We start from the raw sequence: 20,712 nt of genomic DNA on the forward strand, positions 1-20,712 counted from the left end.
ATCAATAATAGTATGATAATTTTTAAAGATTCTATTTGCACTAAATACAACTTTATTATGTTTCTATACGACCTATAAACTGGCGGCAATAATGGTTTGTTTTCCTAAATAAACTATCCCATTTTTTAATTATTTCTGTTTTCTTCCTTATTCTGCTTGTCCACTGAAAGTGTAAAGCAAGCATTTGTAGCCAACAATATAAAACAATTAAAGCCAGGAAACAAAAAAGCACAGCCCAGTTTATAAGTACATCTGATTCTGAGGCATTTGATTATATGTAAACGAATGAAAATAGTTTTTCCTTTTCTGAGAAGGAAGATAATGAGGTACAAAAATAATAAATATCTTTTTTTTTTTTCAGTTAATTTATTTTTAGTGTAGATTTTCTCTAATACAATTTATTTTAAATGTTTTTGAAACAAATAAATAAACATTGTATAATACTAAAAAAAGCATTTTCATATATAAGAAGAAAAATCTATAAATTAATCTCCAAAAATTGACTTTAGGAAAATATTCTCCTTCTCAGTAAATTTTTGCCCCTCACATCTTTAATTACAATCTTTTAAAATTTATAGGTAATAAAAAAATATTGCTTACCAATGGCAATAAAACAGGCGGCAAATAGACCAGAGGATTCATTCCACAATTCCTTTGTTAAGAAGTATGTGGATATTGCAGTTAATCCACTAGTAGGAAGAAAATATTAAGTCACAAGAAACAGATAAGAAGTACCAGATTTAAAATTTTTATTTTAATATTTAAAAAAAAAAAAACATGAAGTTTTTTTGGGGAAAAAACATTGAAGTTTTTTTCAACCAGTAAATTATTTAATCATTTTTAAAGGCTATTTTTGTAAGTTACTTATTTTCCTCTTTTTATATTATTCTCTACTATTAATTATAGCTTGATTTATATTTCTCTATTTATTATGGCTTGATCTCGATTTCTTTGGCTGGCTTGATTAATTGGCTATTAAGAGGAATTTTTTAACCATATAAAATGATTATGTTATTAGGTAATATTTTACGAAAAACATATTGAAAGTTGTATGTAACTTAATCATTTTACAATTATTAAACAAGATAGATATTTGTTTAAATAATAAGTTTTATATAAAACAGTTTCCCAACAAAGTTAGCAGTTAAAATAACAAATACTAAAATGTTATTAGAAAATAACTTTACACAATATTACTAAACAATACATTAGCGAAAAAGATTTAAATAATTTAATAGTCACCAAAAGTTGAATAGGAATTGAAAGAAGAAAAAAAAATTGTAGATTAAGTTGTAAGAGTAACCAAGCAAAAATTTGAATTTTATCCCAATAGACACTGCCACTAAATCTGTGTTAATGCAATAAAAAGTTTTGGGATCTTTTAATTGAATGATTTGAAATTTTTATATAACAACCTGTTTGTCGTTAGGAAATAAACATAGTGTTTTAGCAATCTAAAACTTCCCCAAAAAGTGTTTACATTGCAACAAAACAAGTTATAAATAAATAGTCACCACACATTTAATTTTCTTGTTAGAAGCAAATTCTGAAATCTTATTAAAGACTTGATTTAGGAATAAAAGTTTAAAACATTTATGAAAAATCCCGAAGTTTTTTTAAAACCCTGCTTTAAACGTAAGAGATAAAATAGTTGTTGCCACAATCATGATTTTAACTTTCATCATAAAACCTTTTACAAGTTCTTTATATTTTTCAAAAGATATAAATCATAACTAAAACTTTTATTATGTAAATTTTTTTTTTATATTTTTGTGACTTGTGCTTGTTGGCAATTAAAACTTGCATTGTTCTTTTATGTTTTTTTAATGGGAATGGAATTTTTCCTTTATATTTGTTGTTAATCAAAAATTATGATAAAGCTGTCTAATGATTTTCATAAATTTTTAAAGTCCTTACATATAAGTAACATACTATACGATTCTCATTGATAAATTCTTGTCTTAGCATAGCGTTATTTTGAATGATTAAATAAGCATTATATGTGTGTGTGCATATGAAAAAGAATATATCTTCTATTAGATCATCTCATTTATATTATAGATCAGATCATTTATATTATCTATTAGATCAATATCAGATTTTGAACTTTAAAGACAACTGATATGAAAATTTTGGTTTTAATTCTTTGCCAAATTATTCCTAATTTAATTGCTAATTATAAATTTTTTCTAATCACACAATATTTACTTTTTATAAAAATATTTAAAAAAAGGGATAACATTTTAAACTGGGATTAAATCTAATGAAATAGGTCTCAGAAATTTAGAAGTCCTGGGTCTTCTAAAGTATTGTACTTTCCTGAATCCTATGAAACTGAGCAGTAATATTTAGACATTCAAGAGTTACACATTTAATATAGTTAAGAAATTGTACTTATCAATAAGAATATATGTACATGTATCAAGAGAATAAGAATATATATATATATTTAGTAATATATCTGGTTATATCTTTTAATTGTGTTCAGACACCTACAGATTCTCTTATCAAGAAATTAAATTGCTAAAGTGATCACTTTATAAAAAATAAATCAAATAAAAATTAATCATTAATAAAGTTTTAAAATACTAATCCATAATTCAAAATGCAACATAATTTTTACACACCTAATTACAGGAGCAAGAAAAACACAGATATCTCTAATGTGAACTGTAATGTTAAGTAATGATAGGACATAATGAATAGTTCCTGATGTTACCATTAACCCAGGATAAACCTAAAAAAGAATCAATAAATTTAGAAATAATCCTACATAAGCTATATATATTTAAAAGAATATTTATTAAAAGGAAGTTAAGGAGTTTTGTAATGAGACAAAAAAAAAGAAAAAGAAGAAGATTGCAAACGTGAATGAAAGTTGCAGTCGCATTAGACACTAATATGTTAACAAAAAATTTAATTTAAAAAAATACTATATGAGCACATGGAAAATCATAATATGTTAAAGAAATCCCTTTCTAAAAACCTTAATTTTTATACAAACTAAATAAAATTGAGAGAGGTTTATTTTTTATATAAGATTTTTTTTCAAGTGTACTTAAAGGTTGGAATTTTTACATCAGATAAAATATATTTTATTTGGAATCAATAGAAATTTCCAACTAACTGACTACAATGGTAAACTTTGAAATAATTTCAAATCAACAATTATTGATAACAGAAAAGCTAAAAATTTAAGCTCAGCACTGAAAAACAGAATTACTGAAAGAAAATATGAAATTTTCAGATAAAACATGGATTTGTCGAAAACACAGCAGAATAAAGGAGAAAAATAAAATGGACAAATCGGCTTTAGAGGAGAAAAATTTCAGCCCTGAAATTATCCAAAATCCACCAAGCCTCTCAAATGAGAGAATTCCAGAGAGTCAGCAGTACAATAAGAAATGTTAAGAAAAATGTTGAATAATACATTTTATTATTTTAATTTCAAGAAAACTTATTCTTACTTTCATGATTTAGCAATAAATTAGAAAGAAACTTATCTTATGCTTAAAAAAAGTGATTAAATATTAAATAAGGAAAAAAAACACAATACAATTGACATTCATCAAAATCTGAAGAGAAAATTCCAATTCGATTTCTGATCTTCTTAAAAGAATGACAGATGTTGGCAATCTGGCATTAAACAAATGATATGTCAAAAAACAACAATCCAACAAAATACTGTACAAAAACAAATTTGAAAATAGCTTTAGAATAAGGCCACATTTTTAAAAGAGCTGCATGCTCCTGCATTTAATTGATTAATTTTATTCATTTAATAGAATATTGGGGTAATTTCGAGAAAAGTAAGACAGAGAGCATGAATTTTTTTTCTCCTTCAAATTTAATTGACATATTCAATATAATTTTTTGGTTACCAAAAGTACAAAGAAAACTAAACTGGAAGAATTTTTCATATTTCTTTTAATTTCTTTTTGGTAAATGGTCTGAAAAACAACATTTCAGACCAAAAATTTATGAATTTTAATGACGATTTCCAAATACTATTTCAAACAGTAATTTTGTTAAAGTATTTTTTTTTTTTAATACAGTACACTCTTGATATCTAGAAAACTTTTTTATGTCAAAAAAATATTTTCCCTCCTGGCATTACAAATCCACCTAATGTTAATTTGAATTCCTATGTCGAAGGATTTCTTCTCAAAACCTTGCTATTTCAAACTTTTTTTGAAATAGAAAATGAATTTTTTCACAAAAATCACAATGTGAGTTCATTGTAAACCAATTCTTTTCAATTTAATACCTAATTATATTTGTCTTACTTTTAAAAATAAAACTGTCATTGGTGTATTCAGACTTACAGTAAACTATCATTACATACATACTTAATAGTAGTTACTCTTATGTTTCATGACTTTACCTTTTAGAGTAATATTTTGGAATATATTTTTCTACTTTTTAGAACATACTTCTTTCTGAAATTGTTATCTCAAAAACTCGCTATCTGGAAATTTTCTTAGTCCCCCTTAAACTTTAAGATATTGAGAGTATACTGTATTAGTAACCTTTAGGTATCCCTTTTAAGTTAGTATCCTTTATTCAGATAATATTTTTTTTTTTTTTTTAATATGAAGGGAAAAAAATTTACTACTGTGATAAAAAAGGTCAATTTAATTGTTCTTTGTATTGTAACAAGAGTAACCAAAAAACATATATAAGTTTATCCTAAAATAGAAATATTTTTTTAAATAGAGTAATAGAAATTTTTTTAATAGAAATAATTTAAGTATTCATATGCATGTGCTGCTTACCTGTATTCATACAATTATCAATGATTTAAAATTTATTCACAGCATTTATATGCAGTCATTCTGAATTTAATTTTGTAACAAGAGCAAACAAACTTTTTGGTTTATTGAATTGTTTTTATCACTTTAATTAACTGCATTAGCTACAAGAAGATTGGAATTTGAATAAAATATTCAAGAACATTTATTATTCTTACATTTTTAATAAACTCAACTACAGCATATCTACAACCCATCAACTAAACAAAAATTATAAATCTGAACACATGCTTGCAGCAGAAAATAATTTTACAGAAATTCTACAGACTTATAAGAAATTTAAAGGAACTAAACTTATTGAATTTGGTAAGTACTGCATAAACAAAACCTTAAATAGCTTCCGATCTAGTTATTATACCTTCACACACGAGAACTCAATCTTAATGGTTTAAAAAGGTGACTAGCAAATAAGCTAATTACTTAGTGCAGTAGATATTTTAATAAATGAAAACAGAACATACTACTTAATCTGAATTAACATACCTTTGGATACCTAATAGGGTGACCTGGGGTAATTCCTGATCAAAAAATGCAAACATCTATTTTGTGAAAAAACTATTCAAAAAAGAATTTTAATATTTACTGGAAATTTGAGGCTATATGGGATGAGTCCTATGCTACCTTCTTTTGTTTGAAAATCTAATTAGAATTTAAAAGATTTTAAATTTTTAGTGATCAGGAATTACCCCTTCTCTTGATCATTTCTGGGGTAATTCCTTATCATTTCTGGGGTTAATTACTGATCACCAGTTTTTATAGTAAATGGGCTGTTTAAAAATAATTATACAATGGTAATTAACAAATAAGACATTAAGATCAAACAAATAAACCAAAAAGATATTTTTAAGCAGCTATTAAAACGTTTTATTTAAAAGCCGGAATAAAGATTAACACTTCAGCTCTGGCAGCAGCTCTCACACTGAAATTTTCATTTTCAATCTTTAAAAGTAATTTGCCATTTTTGCTTTCTAGAAGCTTAGTATCCTTTTGAGGACTATAATTTCTCACCATATTTATATTAGGTTAATTTATCAACTTAAAAATTATTCTAACAATGTTCACACATAAAAATAAGAGAGAAGAAAGGTAAAACAAGCTAGAAATGGTGCATATCAGAACACATTTGTCTTGTATACAGCTAAAAACAAATTTTGTAGTTGTTCCAATATATTTTATAGTTGTTCCACTTAATAAATATGAACTGTTATATAAGAAAAGACAATTAACTGTTTATTAGCTATTTTTTATACTATAAGAAGAAATGAAAATGATCCGGAATTACCCCAGTGATCAACAATTACCCCATCTGATGTGAAACAATTAAACAAAAGCTTACACTATTTTTATATCAAAGAAAAAGAAAGTAACTCAAAATATTTATTATTAATAGAAGGAGGGGGATCTTTGCAGAAATGTGCACAATTTGAAACCCATCTTTGAAATGGAAAATGCAGAAAGCATTTTAAAAGATACTTATTTTGTTAAATTAAACAAAAAACTATTATTAAGTAAATGTAGTTATACTTTAGTAAAGTGTACAAGCTTTCTTGTCCATGTCTCAAATTTAAAAAAAAATATTGATTGATTACTTTTAATTTCACATGATGTTTTATTTAAATTACTGCATACTTATAATAGCTAATAATTATTCCTACACCAAAATTTTGAGTTTTGGACAATTGTAGAAAGCTATGTCAAAAAGGAATTTTTAACATGACAATTAAAATCATGGTAAGAAGCCGATAAAACCGGCAATTTCAAAAACTCATCAACCTTGGATTAAATCATTTCTTAATTTATGATCATTAAAAATAAAATTACTTACAGTTCCACCAACAATTCGACCTAAAGGATACCAAGCTCTGTCATCAAACCAGTTTAAAAAATTATAAAATCCATGTTGAACCATATAATGAGTAGCTCTATAGTTAAACCTAAACAAAAATATCAATTTATTTAAATCTGACAAAAAGATAAAATGAAAATAATAAAATAGCAATAAATTTTCAGAAGAAATAAAAACCAATTAATGAAATTAAATAGAACATATTTAATAGAAGTTGATACTGTTTTGAAATTAATATTTGCTTTTATTTTTTTGTTCATATCAGGCTGGTGTCACAATAAATTGTAAGTATTTTTATTTTTTTAATTAGAAGTAATTATAATTTCCTTTAAAATATTTTTAAAGTAATAGATTTTTGGCAATACAAGTTCACCACCCATCTATGTTGATCTCAGTTATCTAAAACCAAATTAATTCCATATAATAAAGTGAGTAGCATCTCAGTAACCTTACTACTAGTCTGTCTTTTAAGTTGATCACAAATATTACTGAATGTCATTCTAAATCCTTCATTAGTTGGGCTATAATTTTTTTCAGGAATATACTTTTATGCAATTAGACTATGCATTAGAATTTAACTGAATAAGTAAAAGAGTATTAAAAACTAACTGTAATTAAAAGCTAGCCAAAATTCATTTGTGAGTAATCCATATATTTTTTCAACTACATATACCTACAATTTCGAATAGTAACATGAATACAATAATATAAGATAAATAAAACAATGATTTATTTCTCTAATAAGATGACCACAAAAGTAACACAATGCAAGTGGTCTAGTTTAACTTCGAGAAAGCTTTTACAAGGGAAAAAAAAAGCATTTGCCTTAACAAATATAATTTTGGGCAATGAATGGGTATTAGGAAGAAACTACAAAAGTCAATATTACATATACATTGTGCGTATGCATTCTATGTGTGTATTCAGATGTGTATGCATTCTAACTGCTTAAAAAGCATTAGAAGGACTTAATAGTATATTTGACACTAATTTTTGTTTCTATAGCAATTCAGAACAGTAACTTTAAATTTTTGGTGGGAGGAAAAAAAGCTTTAAGAATTTGCATGATAACATAACAAAATAACAGTTTTTGCTGAGCAAAATTTTAATTGTAACAACAGATATTTTTCTTTAGATAATATAATGGGATTAGTCAGGATTTCAACACGTCAGTTTTTCCCAGGTCTGTCACATCAAACATGTTTTTAACATTTTTAACTACATTTTAATACCAAAAATTTAACCCTACTTTAAACATTCTAATTAATTTAACACAAACTTAGATTGTAGATAAAATTTAATTGGGATATTTTTTTGGTCACTGCTTAATAAAGTAGTAAGTTATTTAGGCATAAGTTCATTTTTATAAAATTAGTGAATTAAATGCATAGGTTGCCCAACACTATAAAGAAATTTTTCTCCTAAAAACTCTATTCAATAAAAAGAGAAAAAAAAAATTCTACAGATGGCCTTAGAACTTTTACTTCAGTTTTCCCTTTTGTTTGATGTGGACAATAGTTAATGCCATGTTTAATGTTTACTTTCTATGTATTGTATATATACACAGCTTTATTTAATCATAAGTCCTCAAAAAAGTAAATTTTGTGATAATATTAGTTTATGAGTAACTATGTCATCAAAACAACATCTAAGTTCATAACTGTTACATTATAGATGCAAGAACAAACCTTTTATTTACATGTATCAGGTGTTTTTAACAACTGTGTAAATAAAAATGGTCCAAAAGATATAGTTTAAATAGTCAGGAGCTCAGTTCTGGTAATATATTTTCCTTGAATTAATTTAAATTTTTATGGGGTTGCAGAAACATAATAAAAAACTAAATGTAAGTTTATATGTACAGAACAAGTGACAAATAACTATTATTGTGTTAACAATACATCCCAAGACTTGGACGTCAAATGGTAGAGTGTGTGGTACCTTATTAACAATCTCAATGACGCACATTTAAAAAAGTGGTTACAATGGAAAACTCTGATTGCTTTTGATTAACGAATGAAATAGGCAATTAAATCTTGTAATATCAATTTATTAACAGCTTACCAAGGATCGAATTCATGAATGATACTTTCAAAACGAATGACTGCAAAGAGCCTGGAGCTAAAGCCTAATAACCATGCTAAGGTTAAAATAGTAAATTTTAATAAACTAGTCCCACCCAGATGATGCAAAATAGAAATTTGTTGGGAATTTCTAGATCCCTTCAAACCGGCAGTCGCCATTATATTCGATGCCGGCCACGTCTTGTTAACGAAACTGAAGTGTAGTTTTTATTTCCATTTACACAAGAAGTCCGTTGCCATCGCAATGCAGAATTTTAGATGAGGGTGAGGGGTGGAACCGAAGAAGCGCCACAAAGCGAGGACACGTCAGCGGTAAAAAGTGTATCTTGCATGAATTATTTATGGCGTAATAGATACTATTTGCAGTGAATATTTAAGTGCCTTCTCACATTTTCTCTAGTCAAAAGGGGCAACTAAATTGTTTGTAAAATGTAATTTATATATTCCATTATTAGTTCTTCTACTTTACAAAAATAGATAGTTTAAAGCTTTTAATCCTCGGCCATCGGCTTACTTCCGAGTCATTTTTTGTAAGTTATAAGCTGAATTTATTATTACGTTATGTCTGTTTCATAGTATTAACTCTCTTTTTTCATAGTTTGAATTTTTGTTGTTTGAAAAATTTAATTTTTAACACATTGGATAACTTTGATCCTATCATCAACATTTAATCGCTTAAAATGTATGTATGATGATGACAGAAAGAATTTTTCTTTGCAAAAACCGAACGTATTCTAATGTAGATTTTCAAATTATATTTGTTGCATGTTTTATTACGTTTATGTTGATTCCGCAGAGTGAAAAAAAGAATGTAATTCTTCTTAACGCTGTAGAGAAAATGAGAAAGGGTAGCTCGGATCAAGAGTTTATTTTTATTGCTTGTGATTATGAGTTGATTTATCGCTGAAAACTTATATAGGATGATGATAGAAAAGATTTTCCTTTTTGTATAAACTAAAAGTATTTTAATCTAAATTTTTAAATGAAATTTTATTATTTGTTGTATATACATTACTTTCATATTGATTCTGCAACAATTAATTGAATCAGTGAAAAAGGAATGTTGTAGGGAATTATAAATCTACTATGCCAACCTTAATCTATCGAAAGGTACCTCACAATAGAATCAAGTTAACATGTCTTATATACTAGTGATTTGGTATTTAATATTTATAGTGGCAGTTACGCTGCATTACCCCCCTTCCGGAATTTTATCTGTGATAGAATTCGATGTACGAATACCACTAAATGATTCATGCTGTTTATTTATATCAATTTAGCTCATTATGTATTTTTTTGTTCTTCATAGCATTTCACTCATTATTTTTATTTCTTCATGTTTTTTATAACATTTTGATAATTTTTTTTTCAATATTGTTTATTAATCGAGAGACTTTATTTACTTCACCCATTTTTTTTTTCTTTGAGCAGTATTTTTTTAAACAAATCAACTGTAGGAATCCATTGTAGGGATTTAATCTTAGACTATGCCAACCTTCATCTATCAAAAGGTACCTCAGGATAGAATCAAGTTAACATGTCTTATATACTAGTGATTTGGTATTTAATATTTATAGTGGTGGTTACGCCACAATGTAATTCTTCTTAACATTGTAGAGAAAATGAAAAAAAAAATCATAGCAAGAGTTTGTTATTAACGCGTGTGACTTTGAAATGATTAATGAATTAAAATGCATATATGATTATGATCAAAAAGATTTTCCAAAGCCAAAAATTTAAAAAATGAAATTGTTCTAATGTAGATTTTAAAATTAAAATTTGTTATTACATGTTTTAGTGTGTTGTTCTTATTATTTTCTGAGCTGGGTATTGAATTAAATGAAAAACTAAATTTTTTTAATACTGTTGAGAAAAAGTGCAACCATAACTTGAATTATTATTAATGCCTGTGATTATGAATGTTTATCTTTTTAACTTTATGAATGATTTTACAATTATTGGCCATTTAGGTTTAATATCTATATATATGTTACCGTGATTGGCCGAAATTATGAGAATGTCAACTTTGACCGGTGAATGTCAACAATCACATAGTCGAGTTGCTTTGGTGAATGTCCGAAATATTTGTTGTATCCAATTTAATATTAATTTATTTGTTGATATTATTATATTTATTTGATATTTTAATATCTGCTGAGGAAAGATTTGGAGAAACATCAATGTTCGGAGTATCGGTTAAATGCATTCTGGGCAGTGGCACTTGATCTTAAAAAAACTTTGATGTAGAGCATACCGGGTAAATGTATACCAGCCAGTGGCACTGAGCTTTAAAACACATTGATGTAGGGCATATAGAGCAAATATATATACGGTGGTAGTGGCACTTAACTAGACATACTATATATTTCAGACATTTACCAAAGCGATTATGTGGTAGTCAACATTCACCAGTGGAAGTGAATAACTTTTAATTTTGGTCATTTACAGCAACATATCTTTGATCATAGATTGATTTTTATTATCAATTTAAAACTTTGTGTTGCCTAATTTAATCTCATTTTAATTTTATTAAAAATTTTATTTTTAAAGCGCTATTCACCAAATTTCTAATCAAAATTTTCTTTTCATCATTTTTTATTTCTTTTAACTAATTATATAGTGTGTAGTATCCAGTTTAAAATTAAACAGAGTTCTAGCTTATGATAATAATTTCTATAATTTTTTATTCTTCCCAATTTATGGAAATAAATATACTCTGGGTGTAACAGTTTTGAAATATTCAGTGATGACAGCTTGAAATATTTTCCCCAGGTTTTAAAGTTATTTCATATTTTACTTGTTTTTTATCAAAAAAGTTCAATTTATATTCTATGTTTCTATCATTAAAAATTTTTTAATACTCTTCACTTCAACTATTGTCCTTTATTTCTAGAATTAAATTTATGGTTTATATTGGAATCTTTTTACTTTTCTCTTTATTTGATTTAATCCAAGTGTGATTATATTACAATTATATACTTACTATATGTTTTTGTCCTTAAAATAGGTCAGAATATTGGAAGTCATTGCCCCGTAAATTCTGTGATATTTGCAAATGTTGGTTTGCTGATAATAAAGCTGTAAGTAAAGCTATGTAAATTTATGTGAGTCATTATATGCAAATATAACTTTTTATTAAATAAACAGTCTGAATTGTATTTTGACAATTATAGTTCTCTTGTCTAAAATAGAAATTATACCTTAAAAGGCTTATATTAGAAAAGTTTATTAAAAAATGTAGGGTGACCTGGGGTAATTCCTGATCAAAAAATGCAAACATCTATTTTGTGAAAAATCTATTCAAAATAGAATAATTTTAATATTTACTGGAAGTTTGAGGGATGTGAATATATGAGATGAGTCCTATGCCACCTTCTTTTGTTTGAAAATCTAATTAGGATTTAAAAGATTTTAAATTTTTAGTGATCAGAATTACCTTTGGTCTTGATCACTTCTGGGGTAATTCCTGATCTCTTCTGGGGTAATTACTGATCACCATTTTTTATTGTAAAGGGACTGTTTAAAAATAATTATATAATGGTAATTAAAGACATCAAGATCGATTTATTTAAAAGCAAGAAGAAAGATTAACACTTTAAATTTTCAAAAATCTTTGCATCATGCCATATATTTTAGGCAATCAGCCAACTCATTCTCATGTTCTGCTGAAATATAAGAGAATTCCCACATGGGTTACTTTTGTTGGATTTTTTAACTTCATTAAGGGAAAGTGTAAAGTTAAGTAAGGTAGTCAACAGCTTGGCATCAGCTCTCACACTGAAATTTTCATTTTCAATCATTAAAAGAAATTCACTAATTTTGCTTTCTAGAAGCTTAGTATCCTTTTTAGGCTTATAATTTCTCACCATATTTATACTAGGCTAATTTATAAACTTAAAAATTATTCTAACAATGTACACACATAAAATTAAGATAGAAGCAAGGTAAGACAAACCAGAAATGGTACAAATCAGAATACAGTCATGTATACAGTTAAAAACAAATTTTGTGATGACAGTTAAAATATATTTTATAGTTGTTCCACTTAATATTCTGTCATTTAAGAAAAGACAATTAGCTATTTATTAGCTATTTTATATACTATTTATACAAAGAAATGACAATGATCAGGAATTACCCCAGTGATCAATAATTACCTCATCTGTAAGGAGCAACATTTGATATAGTTTCCTATAATCAATTATAATGTTTACAGTAGATGTGAAATAATTAAACAAAAGCTTACACTACTTTTATATCAAAGAAAACGAAAGTAACTCAAAATATTTATTATTAAAAGAAGGAGGGGGATCTTTGCAGAAATGTGCACATTTTGAAGCCCATCTTTGAAATGGAAAATACAGAAAGCAATTTAAAATATACTTATTTTGTTAGATTAAACAAAAAATTATTATTAAGTAAATGTAGTTATACTTTAGTAAAGTGTACAAGCATTCTTGTCCATGTCTCAAATTTAAAAAAAAAAAATAATTTTTTTAAAATAAAACTTAGGTGATCATTATTTACCCCAGAAACAGAGTGATCGTGAATCAGTCTTGAATTCATATTAAACATGATTTTTTTTATTTATTTTTTTATGAAATATTGTATCCTTGTTCCCAAAACTTTTAAGTTTGGAGTTTTTTATACTATGTTTTCACTTTACATTTCTTTTCTTTTCATTTTATTTTACTTATTTTTCTAGAAATGTCCCACTGCTGCAATATTTTTTCTTCAGAAAATATTATAATTTCGATTTTTTTTACTATTCTTTTGCATTTATATAAATAAATTGGTCGTTATCGAAATATTTTATTTCTTATAGAGCATAGATTTCCATGAAAGAGGTAAGCGTCACCAAGAAAATGCAGCTAAACGAATACAAGATGTAAGTGTAGTAATTTTTTATTATTTTGTTAACGCTCTATTTTATGATAAGAAATATTTATCACATATAGTATCTGAATAGTGACAATGTTTTTCATGTAGTATTAATAATATTACTTTTTTAATAGATTCAAAAAAGGGGCATTAAGGAAGCCAAAAAGCAGAAAAAATTGGATGATGATATGGCCAAAATTGAAAGAGTAAGAAAACTTTAGCATTTAAGTTTTTTTTTAAAATTCATATAATTAACTGTAAATTTAAATTTCTAAGTTTTTATTTATTGTTACTTTAACTAGGCTGCTTTAGCTGCATTCAAAAAAGACTTGCAAAATGAATCTGTGTCAAGTTTAGAAAAGAATTCTGTGAACAGTTCCCTAACTGCTCTTAAAGTTACTAAAACTGAATCTGTTGCCAAAAAGGAAACTACTGAATTACCTAAACCAAAATCCAAAAATAGAGACAAGAAAAAGATTGATCCCCCTAAGACACCGACAAAAATATGGTATGAAGCAGTAACAGAAGAAGGCTATAAATATTATTGGAATACTGAAAATTCAGGTTTGTGTATTTTATTGATACTGTTTGTCGCTAACAAATTTTAACACATGCAAATTGAGCTGACTCTTTACATATTAAAAAACCTTCATGAGATTTAAGATATAACAAAACAAAAATTCTATTTCTTTTTTGATCTTCAAAATTTTCACTAAAGCAGTGATAAAATTTGATCAGTTTGTAATGTACCTGACTAATCTGAGAATCCAGAACATGAACTGTTTTTTAATTAATAACAAAAATAGTAAGTGCTTATCTTTTTGTATTAACAAAACTTGAGCTGTCACAGAATCATAACTCTAGCCTGTTATTTCCTGTAGAGTATGATAAAGGAACTGAGCAACTGAAAGTCACTCTAGCTGCTGGACAATGGTTTCATATGACATAATTGTTTTCATGTGATATAATTGCATGCTTCCAAGCTGTCATACCAACTCTCTTTCCGACAGGATATTTCCAATCCAAATCCACGAGCTTTACATAGTGGTAGATTATTTAGCAATTATTCTGGACCCCGCCTTCAGGATTCCAGCGTAATTGATTCATTCTGACCTACTGGTCAGGTAGTAAATATGAAACAAAGAGAGAGAAGGTTAGACCCAGCAGTATTCAACCAACTACTTATTTCAAATAAAAATTAACTATTAAAACTTACTTGAAAGTAAATGTAAATTTTTATTTATGTTACTCACTGCATAACTATACTGCACAACTATCAAGAAAAGTAAAAACAAAAAGTCCTAATGATAACTAACATCAAATTTTGCTGTTGTAAAGTCAAGTCAAGGCACTTCCTTAAGTTTGACAATCTACTAAAGTCAAATTTAGTGGTATTTATTTCAGTAAAACTATAGGCATTCACTGTTTTCCGTCAATCAAATTTGTTAAGTAGCTAATGTTTGGAATAATACTTACTTGCAACACAGAATTAATATATAGTTTATTCAAAATCAAAATTAGTTGTTTAATGCAAGGATGATTATGAAACAATTGGTTTGGCTGTATTTGTTTCTGAAAACTGCTTTTTTTGCTTTTAAATATGAGCATTTTTTAAGAAATTTTTTTGAATAAAATGTAAGAAGTGAAAACACTTTTTGTGATAAAAACTTTGTAACTACTTACTAAAAGTTCAGTTAAATTTGGAATCATATTAAGTGCAACATAAATAAAACTTATACCTTTAATAAAGCATCCTTTTACAGCCAAAACATCTTTTCAATTGCTGATATTAAATTTTTTTTGACGTAATTCACTTTTCAATGATTTATAACTGTTTGAAAATAGACAAAGAAATGTCCTCTCATCATTTCCTAACTTTAAAACTTATCTGCATACAATTTTATTTGTATAATTTCAGCTTCATTGGTGAGTAAATCTTATTTTTTGGAGGTGCTTTTCTTGTAAATGTCTACTTATTTTGCTGAGATTTAAGTACTAATTATTAAAATCCTTTTAGAAAGCCAGTGGGATCCTCCAGAAGAAGGTTATGTATCGATGGAAGAACAAACTCAAGCAAATTCAGAAAACTCCACTGAAGTAATTTAATTCTTGAATTTAAAATTGATTCTCTCCTATAAATCTTTGGTGATCTTAACTTGTTTTGATTTAAAGCTATGCTGTAATTCTGCTAATCTTTGAAAATTATGATACAAAGAACTTCCGAATTTCTAGGTACCTTTGTACTAAAAGGTGGAAATTTGCTAACTCTTTACAAGAACAAAGAATTTCAAAATAAGTAAAGAGTTATATTTGAACAATCAAAACTTTTAATTCAAACTGATCCAATACTTGCCTTAAAGAAAAGCTATTATGTAATATGATATTCAGACTTATTCTAGTTTTCTCTTTCAGTTACCAATATTGAAGAACAATATATTTTTTTGTATGTATTTAACGTTTAAGTCTTTTTATTTAAGAAGTTAAAAATTAGGTTGAAGTCTTTTAATTCAAAAAAAGAAAAAAATTTTTGATACTCTTTTTAAAACATCTTTTACACTTGTTTCGAATAAAAATTAGGACACAGAAAAAAATAAGCAAAGATTTTTTTTTCTCTTTTACTTGATTACAGGCTTAATTTATTCCATTTTTTTAGTATTGTATAAAGTTCACCTTAAATTTATACAACACAAATTTATTATGTATAAAGACTTAATATTTGCAAATTTTACTACATGTATGTTAGAATAAGATAAATTTTTACAGTAATAATCTCTGACTCTCTGCATTAAGATTGGAAATAAATTTAGATTTATGAAGGTAGTGCTGCAGATTCACTTTGTAAAATATGCTACCTAGATTCTATTTTTCTTACATATTATGATGCTTACTGTAAGGTGCCCCCATATTTTTACTTTAAAAAGATTATATTTTTTAAGAATCCTATTATTAAAATGTTTTATAATCGTATCATTAGAGAAGGCAAATTCAAATAATCGAAGGTTTCATGCGTAGGTTTTGTGCAGCTATATATGTGACACAAGCTATGCATGTGAACATGTAGATTGCTATTCAAAAGTGTAAAAGTGATATTTCTTAAATCTTAAACCAATATAATTTTTTTTTTAATTTTAAGTAAATTTAACCTTATAATAGTTGTTTTTTTGAAATTTATTATCTACTTCTTGTTATAGACTTTTTTTTAAAACTACGCATATGATATTTCTGAGAAGTATTTTAATTTGAATATAAATTTATAAAATTTTATTTGTAGACTGAAACAACACATAACACCAAAGAATGTAGGAAAGATAGTACAGAGTCTGTTTGTACTGTTGGTCCACAGCCTAAACCTGATCCTTACGGACAATGGGTTACAGTTGCACAGGAGTAAGTTTAATGAATGTTCCAATTATATTTATTTACAGAGTGAAATATAGTTCTTATTTTAATATTTTATCAGTATTTCTTTAAAACTAGATATTTATTATAAAATTAATCCTATCAGTTTTAAATATAAAAGCTATAAACAGTGGCAATTGAAAATTGTCATGTTGTTGAAACTTTATGTTTTCTTTCATTTAATTTCAAAATAATTTAATTAAAATTGACTATGTAATCAAAATTTACTTTAGATAGTGATACTTATTCTTTTTTTAAAAATATTTTCTATTATGGGAGGCGTAAGTTAAGTATTTTCGATAACATTTTTCAAAATTAAAAAAACTATTCACTAGTAAATGTGATGTTTCTTTGTGTTGTGCAGTAATATGTCCTTGTTTTCTTATTATTCATAAATGTCAATATTTTTATATTTTTTCTGTTATTATTATTGAGGAAATTGATTTGTTTGTAAGAGACTATTTGTTTGTTACAGTAAGGTGTGTGTTAAGTGTGATATGCCTGAAAGCCCTGTTGTTATCTTTTGGTATAGAAATTTGGAAATAGGAGTACTAACCTAGACTCTGTTCATATTATATGACCAGGTCCAAAATTATGTAGCATTTTTGCCTTGGTGATTAAAAGATAGATCCTAGGGAAATGGTCTTGGTCAGTTGGATGTTTTTGTTCTTTGTCCATACAGTCTGTTTGTTTAGAATAAGATAAGAAAAATTAGTTTATTATGCAGATCAGAAGCTGGAATTTTAGGTACAGAATCTTAGAGGATATGAAAGTTCTATAATTTTGAATTCAGCCGTTTCAAGTTTTATCTAATTTAAACTGAACATGAAATCACTTTTTAGATGAGAATCAAAATGATGCCCGATGGAACAATGTTTGTGTCATTTAATATATCCGTAATTGTTATATACAAGGTATTGAGTACACTATTATTTTTAACTTAAATTAACCCCGACCCAACATAACAGGGGAAAACTCAAGCATTGAAATGCATGTCCGTGTCCTTTTATTACAAGAAAACAAATAGATCATGATGAACAAAAGATGCCTTCAAATGGAGCAGACCTCAGAGTGACCCTGGGTTAGGTAGGTGTAAATGTACAGATGTAAAGATGTGTTGTTTACAGAGCTTCAAGTTACAACTGAAAAATGTTTCATTAGATAACTTTACATATGTTACATAGCCTATTAGGAAGATAATGTGTATAATATAATGTGTAATGTATATTTTTATACATTTATATTTTAATATAAATATCTAAAATTGGCTTAAAATGAATTTATTTTGTTGAACATATTTAATTACTATGTATGCAAGTATAGTTCATTGTTGGCACAGGGTAACATTGAGGCTAAGGAACCACAATTTCATGTAAAAATACTGAATCAACTATGAATTTGGCTGTTATCTATGTTAACCCATAAAGCTATAACAGTTTTATTGTAATTTTAACAATTTTTTCAAAACAATGCAAAATTCATCAAAACTAAACTTTTTCTTAAAAAAAAAAAATGTGTTACCACAAAATATTCTTGGTTTTAATGATTTTAAATTGATGATATCGAATTTTTTTGCAACATCACTTCTATTTTAATAATGTTAGTTATTTTGCAGAGAGCCTGAGGAAATTGATCTGCAATTACCTAAACCCTCGGAAGATCTTGTTGAGGTTGTAATACCCATCGCAACAGATGAACCTAAATTAAAAATCAAAGAAAAAGTAATTGGAAACTTAACTGACATTGATTCTTCTGAAGAAGTTACTTTCAAAAAGAGAAAGTTCCTTGGATCTTCAAAAAGAAACACTAGACAAAGAACTGATGATGATGATTAATGCTTGTCGTAGAATAATTTCTGTATAGAGTTTGTAAATATCAAGATTTTATTTATTTTAAAATAATAAAAAAAAATTTAATCAATTTATATATTTTTAAATTGTCTTCTTTTTGCTTTAATTTAAAAGATGTCAAAAATATTATCATCATATTATCTGCATTGTGATTTATAACTTTTGACTACAAAAAGATAAAGAATTATTTTTTTGTATTTATCATTGAATATAAAACTCAGAAATACAAAATAGTCTTTTGATTGCTCTTTATCAAGGGTTTTCTATCTTTTTTAAATAATGGGAAACAAAAACTAGAAAAAACCAATTGGAAGACCTACATAATGCAAAGCTATACTCATAAAATTCTATTTAGTACTAACATATATGACTCACATATGCATAAACAATTAATTTACTCTAGTGCAATAATGAAAATACAAAAAAAAAAAAGTTTTTTAATATAAATTAATGTAAGCATAAAAGAGAAAAACCAAAATTTGCCTTCGGAAGTCAAGTTTATTAATTTATTTAATGCATTTTGTTTTTATCCTGTATCAAATCAATGTGATGATTGTAATGAAATTTTTAAATTATTCATTTTTTGCACAACAAAATTTTTTTTTTGTGCAATTTTCACAAATTTTGTATGTTTTGCACAAATTTGTCAAAAAGACTACATTTTATTGCCAAACTTTAGCTTTTTACTATAAACAGAACTTGAATAAAATTGTTACAATCAAGTTTGGGCTTCACCAAAATAAAATCTGAACAAGAAAGTTGCTCAACCAATAGAAAACAAATTAGCTTTTTAATACAATAGAACTCTGTTTGTCCGATATCAAATCCTGTGGTTATCCGACACCCCATCGTCTGATCATTCAGTTATCCGACACCCAATCCTTTAGTTATTATTTATGTTGCCCAATTATTGATTCATTTTTGAACCTTGTATCATCAATTCACTTCAGTTAAGTCTAATTGCTGCTGTGATGATGATGATTTAATTTAACAACTAGAAAACAACAATGAAGATGTTTAAGCTGCTGTCACTTACCTGCCTACAAAAAATTCAACTATGATAAATCAGTAACTAGTAGCAACCAATTGGTAATTTCAAAACTAAATAGAGTAAATAAGTTGTTGCCATAACAGTCACATTATTGTGGCATTTGAGTGAATAATAATAGTCAAGTAACATGGTTCAGTCTGTCTTGAGTCTCTATTAAACAAAAAATTATAAATGATTTTTTTTTACAATATTGTATTGTTATTTATAATTCAAAAGTAAAACACAAGTAAAGATTTTTATTAAAATTTATGTTAGTCACTAATTTTTTTGGTACTTTAATTTTTATGTGCTTACGAAATCAATTTCAAAAAGGTTTCCTGATTATCTAACAATTTTGATTTTTCAACATACCTCTGGTCCCACAGAAATGTTTTTTCCCCCCAAGCTGAAAAAAATTTATTTATTTTTGCTGCTGTTAATTTTTTTTTTAAATGTTTTTTTTTTAATCAATATTTACGAATCTGCAGGAGTCATTGGGCTGTAGATAGTGAATCCTTGTATTTTTATTTTTGAATTATAATTGTTTGAATCCAATCATAATATAATAATTACTTCTATAACTTACAACCTCAATTCAATTGGTTGACCTAGCCTATAATCATGCCAATGAAGGGACAGGTTGCTACCCCCGCCAGAAAATCAGTTCTCCCAAAGTTTTTCTGCGTCAAAAGACTTAGACAGAAAAACTTTTGTACAAAATTGCTCTAACAGTCATGTTGTGCCCCAGCAGGGTTTATTCATGTGAAAATTTTCACATTCATTAATTATTTCTACTTTCATATTCTTAGTT

General features: G+C 26.5%; 2 protein-coding genes across 2 annotated transcripts in view; one reads left to right on the forward strand and one right to left on the reverse strand.

Moving 5' to 3' along the window:
* Stt3B (catalytic subunit 3B of the oligosaccharyltransferase complex) overlaps window positions 1-9,044 on the reverse strand; it is a 28,914-nt gene extending 19,870 nt beyond the window's left edge. The window contains exons 1-4 of the mRNA XM_043042714.3: window positions 8,722-9,044; window positions 6,637-6,745; window positions 2,628-2,737; window positions 601-689 (exon numbers count right to left, since the gene is read on the reverse strand). Coding sequence (XP_042898648.1) covers window positions 601-689; window positions 2,628-2,737; window positions 6,637-6,745; window positions 8,722-8,900 — 487 coding nt within the window. The 5' untranslated portion in view covers window positions 8,901-9,044. The remainder of the gene's footprint in view (window positions 1-600; window positions 690-2,627; window positions 2,738-6,636; window positions 6,746-8,721) is intronic.
* Window positions 9,045-9,249: 205 nt separating this feature from the next.
* Window positions 9,250-18,945, forward strand: LOC107452543 (uncharacterized). The gene is made up of 8 exons (XM_087162529.1): window positions 9,250-9,271; window positions 11,749-11,821; window positions 13,567-13,629; window positions 13,757-13,828; window positions 13,925-14,186; window positions 15,640-15,719; window positions 16,894-17,009; window positions 18,637-18,945. Exons 4-8 carry the CDS (start codon window positions 13,811-13,813, stop codon window positions 18,854-18,856), a joined length of 696 nt encoding a protein of 231 aa, XP_087018655.1. The 5' UTR covers window positions 9,250-9,271; window positions 11,749-11,821; window positions 13,567-13,629; window positions 13,757-13,810; the 3' UTR covers window positions 18,857-18,945.
* Window positions 18,946-20,712: the final 1,767 nt, after the last annotated feature.

This window comes from Parasteatoda tepidariorum, chromosome 1, assembly GCF_982258835.1.
Source record: "Parasteatoda tepidariorum strain Cologne lab strain chromosome 1, Ptep-v5.0, whole genome shotgun sequence".
In the NCBI taxonomy this organism is placed as follows: domain Eukaryota; kingdom Metazoa; phylum Arthropoda; class Arachnida; order Araneae; family Theridiidae; genus Parasteatoda; species Parasteatoda tepidariorum.

Bases quoted from the DNA above. Each gene is read 5' to 3' on its own strand.
- LOC107452543 (XM_087162529.1), top strand. The intron at 14,187-15,639 runs GTTTGTGTATTT...AAATCCTTTTAG, and splicing joins TTGGAATACTGAAAATTCAG to AAAGCCAGTGGGATCCTCCA. The intron at 15,720-16,893 runs GTAATTTAATTC...TTTTATTTGTAG, and splicing joins ATTCAGAAAACTCCACTGAA to ACTGAAACAACACATAACAC.